This window comes from Protobothrops mucrosquamatus, unplaced genomic scaffold (genome assembly GCF_001527695.2).
Source record: "Protobothrops mucrosquamatus isolate PMUCROS unplaced genomic scaffold, P.Mucros_1.0 scaffold15526, whole genome shotgun sequence".
NCBI classification, from domain to species: domain Eukaryota; kingdom Metazoa; phylum Chordata; class Lepidosauria; order Squamata; family Viperidae; genus Protobothrops; species Protobothrops mucrosquamatus.
This window is the reverse complement of record NW_015401293.1, coordinates 1-5,058: the sequence shown is the minus strand read 5'-3', so window position 1 is coordinate 5,058 and position 5,058 is coordinate 1. Positions and strand designations below refer to the sequence as shown.

Sequence of the window (5,058 nt, the reverse complement as noted above, 5' to 3'; positions counted from 1 at the left end):
AGTAAATTATCTTGAAATCTACAAGATCTCTTCTATTACCTCCATTGTACCAGTGTCTTGGTACTATCTGGATCTGAACAGATAGGATTAACATTTCAATCTGTCAGTGAGTGATTCTGGCCCAGCGTCATTTCAATTAGATCAGACTTTTCTTTCATCTCATGATCCATCACTTTGTACTGATAGAAGTTAACACGGACTATATGAAATAAGTTGTTATGCTTAGTTGTTGCTCTAGGACTGTAAATTAATAAAACCCAACTAATGCATGAAGATGGACACAACCATTATACCTACCTCATTCTTAAATCATATGTGTATTCACTTAACTGTTTTAGCTTCCACTCCTCAGATGGCTGTTCATGTGTGTTTGGTGCTTCCAGAATTCTGCATCAATCTCTTAGAAAATTGGAGAAAGGTGGGAATCATACTCACAAGCTTAGTGCAGCATCAAACAAATCTTGAAGATAGTTACAACTTCTGTACTAGAATGCCCAAATCTGAATGTTTGGATGGCTGTTCAAAGAATTACTAAAATAACTAGCTCGTTTTTCTTTCAGGCCTGATGAATCCTTCTTTGCATAGTTTGTGTACCTTTATTGCAGTAGCATTAAGATTTCCTTTATGTGTATCATTACTCACATATTTAAATAAGCAATACTCTTAGTGATACAGTTGGTATTCTAACACTGGATTATATTGGATAGGTCTGCAAAATAAAGAAGATCAACATGCAGTCTTCTTTATTTCTATAGGAGATGGGACGTCATGATGATCTTTGGTCTTTGTTTTACATGTTGGTGGAGTTCGTGGTTGGACAACTGCCCTGGAGGAAAATTAAAGACAAGGTTTGTTCAGAAATGTAGCAGTTGAGATATCTTGAGGTTTAACTGTGAGACTTAATTTAAGATACCTGATAAGGTATTTGATATTTAATAGCATACATCATAGGTTATTTTCATTGGAATTTCATGTAGTGGATAAATTCATCCTTCTGACTACACCTAAGATCCTATCCTCATTAAAAAACATTAATGTTGATAGCAATATGGGCAATAGTGGTAGAATTACCAGATTTTAGCTAGGAAGATAAGGATTAAATACTGATTTTTGACAATTGTATTAGGACTAGGAAAAGTTGGCTTGAAAATCCTATGTTGCCCAATTCTGTATTCAAACATAAACAGTGATACGTAGCAATGTTATTTTGTACAGCATCTTTTAAAAATTACAGTATATACTAGGGTACAGGGCTCTATTTACATATGTATTTAAAATTGTAAGTAACTAATTATTTTTTGTCCAGATAGAAGGTATGGTAACTATTTAACTTGTCTGCTTCTAGGAGCAAGTAGGCTCTATAAAAGAGAGGTATGATCACCGGCTGATGCTGAAACATCTCCCTCAAGAATTTAACATCTTTTTAGATCACATTTCTTCTTTAGACTATTTTACTAAACCTGACTACCAGGTATTTATTTCTGCAAATGACTTGCAAATGTTCTTTCCTTATTATTATTTCAGTTATACTGATGATGTAAGCCTTCATTACTTACTTTGAGGATTTTATATGTTCCAATCTGCATTTTAGAACCATATTAAATTCATGGTATATTAAATGTGTTTGCCATTCCTGGTTGATTATATTTGAATATTGGCTTTCAATTTTTATATTTCTATTTAATTGGCTTTCAATTTTTATATTTCTATTTATTTATTTTAACTTTTTGTAACTGCTTTGAAAGTTTTTCCACCTAAGTCAGAGTATAAATCTATAATCAATAATCCAGACACAAAGTATATTATCATAAGTAAATTTGAATTATAACTAACTGAGTGAATAGTACTATTTAACTGGCAACTATTTAACTTGTCTGCTTCTAGGAGCAAGTAGGTTCTATAAAAGAGAGGTATGAGAGACACTGAGTTGTTGTGTTACATGCCATTACAATAGCAACACCATGGTGAACTTGGTTGCCTGTTGAAGCAGGTATAAGATAGCACTGAGGATGAGAAAGGGTGAAAATAAGTAGCAGGACAAAAGAATTTTCTTATAAATTTGGTTTAGTTTTTTTCTCTTGAAAGAAAAACCATTTTAAGTCCCTGGTATATTCCTGATACTTAATAGGATATTTATATCTCCTATACTTCTTTTGTTACCTGGACATGCAGTAGGTAGAATTCTTTTAAGCAATATCAAAGGCTGTGTTGTTTAGGAGATGAATAATCATAGTATTTAATTTTACCTAATAATAAATGTATTATGAAGATCTTGTATATCAGAACAGAGTTTTCAAAAAGTTGTTTGAAGAAACAATTGACATGAAATATAATTAATTATTTTCTTTGTTTTTATAGCTTCTCATGTCCGTTTTTGATAACAGTATGAAGAATTTTGGGGTGACAGAGAGCGATCTGTTTGATTGGGAAAAGAGTGGGGCTGATGGTTCTCTTACCACCACCACCACTTCAACTACTCCTCAGCTACATACTCGACTGACCCCAGCTGCTATAGGGTATTTTGAATCTTTTTTTTTTTTGGACATTAGATGAATTAGCATTTCAAGTTATAAGTGCTTCTTCATGGATAATAGAATAGAACAGAACTGGAAGGGACCTTGGAAGTCTTCTAGTCCAGCCCCCTGCTCGAGCAGGAGAACCTATACCATTTCAGACAAGTGATTGTCTAGTTTCTTCTTAAAAACCTCCAGTGATGGAGCATCCATGATTTCTTGAGGCAAGCTGTTCCACTGATTAATTGTCTTCACTGTTAGGAAGTTTCTCCTTAATTCCAGGTTGATTCTCTCTTTGATCAGTTTCCAACCATTGTTTCTTGTCTTGCCCTCTGGTGCTTTGGAGAATAATTTGACCCCCTCTTCTTTGTGGCAGCCCCTCAAATACTGCAATACTGCTATCATGTCACCCCTGTTTCTTCTTTTCTTTAGACTAGCCAAACTCAAGTCCTGTAGCCATTCTTCATATGTTTTAGTCTCCAGGCTTTTGATCATTTTAGTTGCTCTTTTCTGAACTTTTTCCAAGGTCTCAACATCTTTTTTGTAGTATGGTGACCAAAATTGGTACGGAAACAGATACTCCTTCATAATAAGATGCTGACAAATCTTAAATACCTAATATAAGATATATCAATCTCAGATTAAGATCAAGAATCTGAGATTAAGTTCATCTCAGGTTACTTGACAGATAAAGATTCAGTGTTCTGTGTCAGATATTTAGAATGGTGTCTTGCATTTATAATAACTTGCATTTGGTCACTTTGACCAATAAGATAATAGATAACTATGTCTTTTGGAAGAGAAGGGTCATCTTTAAATTTCTGTCCTCCAGAGGTGTCAGGAAATATTAATTCATAATATAGCCAGGTTGAAAACAGTTCAGGTGCCATGATGTAATTGGGAAGAAATTTAAAACAGTCAATCATTATTATGCAGCTCATTCTAATGGTTATTGCTTGGTGGGGGAAACCAGAGGCAAAAGTGATGGAATAGTATCTTCTCTTCTGGTCCTTATCCTAATAGGGTAGCATGCTGACTTCATTAGCATATGGAAACCTGGAAGTTAGGGAAAATTGTTTTAGCATTACTAGTCTACGGCAGAGAGGAAGTAAGTGTCAGTTTAGAAAAGAAACTGGGACAGGTTTAGTATTAATTTTAACTTTTTCATATATAGAATTGCCAATGCTACACCAATACCAGGAGATTTATTACGAGAGAATACAGATGAAGTATTTCCTGATGAACAACTCAGTGACGGTGAGAATGGTATCCCTATTGGAATCTCACCAGAAAAGTTACCAGAGTCTCCTGGACATCGTCTTCAGGAAAAGGATGTGTGGGAAGAAATGGATGCTAACAGGAAAAAGATTAAATTGGGCATCCATAAAGTAAGTATTGCAGTTGAATAAATGATAGCATTTTCTTTTTTTCTTGTTAACATATACATATATATCTGTTTCCAATGGTGACTAATCAAATATCCATGAAAAAATGAATAAATGGAGTATGATGAAGAAAACCACTTAATTTGTCCCTGATGTGATATATATATATATATACTGTATATGCATAAAGGTTTCATTTCTATTTGTTAATTGTGCTGCTGAAAATGTTTCAATGAATTTCTTAAGAGAATGATGAAACGGCTTTGTTTTCATGTAGTGCTAAGTAGTCTCAGTCCTTTCTCCACATTGTTTATAGTGCTTATCAGAATATTTGGTTAAGAATTTTAATATCAGTGCATATCACACTAGAAGTACAGGTAGTGCTCGACTAACACTCAGGCAGATGCAACATGAGGCGAGAGTTGAAATACACACACACATACATATCCGCACATTTGTTTCCCAGAATTAAAAATAGGTGCCTCCTATGTTTTTTTCTTCTGTCCAGTCATGTCCAATTTTCAAAGACTGCTTGGAAATGGCCCTGTAGTTTTCCTGGCAAGGTTTTTGAGGAGTGGTTAGCCATTGTCTCTTTCCTAGGACTGAGAGAATGACTGGCCCAAGGTCAGCTAGCTCATTTAAGAATGAGAGAAAATGGGAATTACAATGACAATAAAATATAGCAGGTTAGAGCAACAAAAACTAGAATGTCTGAAGAAAAACAGGCACAGGAAGAAAATGTAGGAATCTGAGGTTAGGGAGGCTACATGAGTTCATGAAAATTGGGTGAATAGATCTATTGTAGATCTAGGTAGTGAACTAGTGGTCAAACTTGATATAAAATAGCTGCTTATGTTAAATAATATTTCTAAAATCTTTAGTTTTTCAGTAATAGAAACTGATTTTCAAATAGAGGGATTATGTCAACTGTTTTTAAAATCACATTTAGAAAATGCTTTACATAAGAATTATCTTATATCCAAATATTTTGATAAGATTGGGATGTTATCCTTATGTTAATTTATTTTTTTATATTGTGACACTCCTTTATAGGCTACTACAGAAGAAGAAAACAGTCATGGGCCAATTAATGGAATGTTTAATGCACCAAGCCTTGGTTCTCCAATTAGAGTCCGCTCAGAGACCACACAGCCAGATCG

The 5,058-nt window shown here is 34.2% G+C and overlaps 1 protein-coding gene across 1 annotated transcript; it reads left to right on the top strand.

The window, feature by feature from the left end:
• Positions 1-755: 755 nt before the first annotated feature.
• Positions 756-3,901, top strand: LOC107301680 (tau-tubulin kinase 2-like; the record flags this gene model as incomplete). Its single annotated transcript, XM_015830868.1, has 4 exons — positions 756-848; positions 1,346-1,471; positions 2,359-2,516; positions 3,688-3,901. Coding segments are annotated over 4 exons (591 nt in total), but the record flags the coding sequence as incomplete, so codon positions are not given.
• Positions 3,902-5,058: the final 1,157 nt, after the last annotated feature.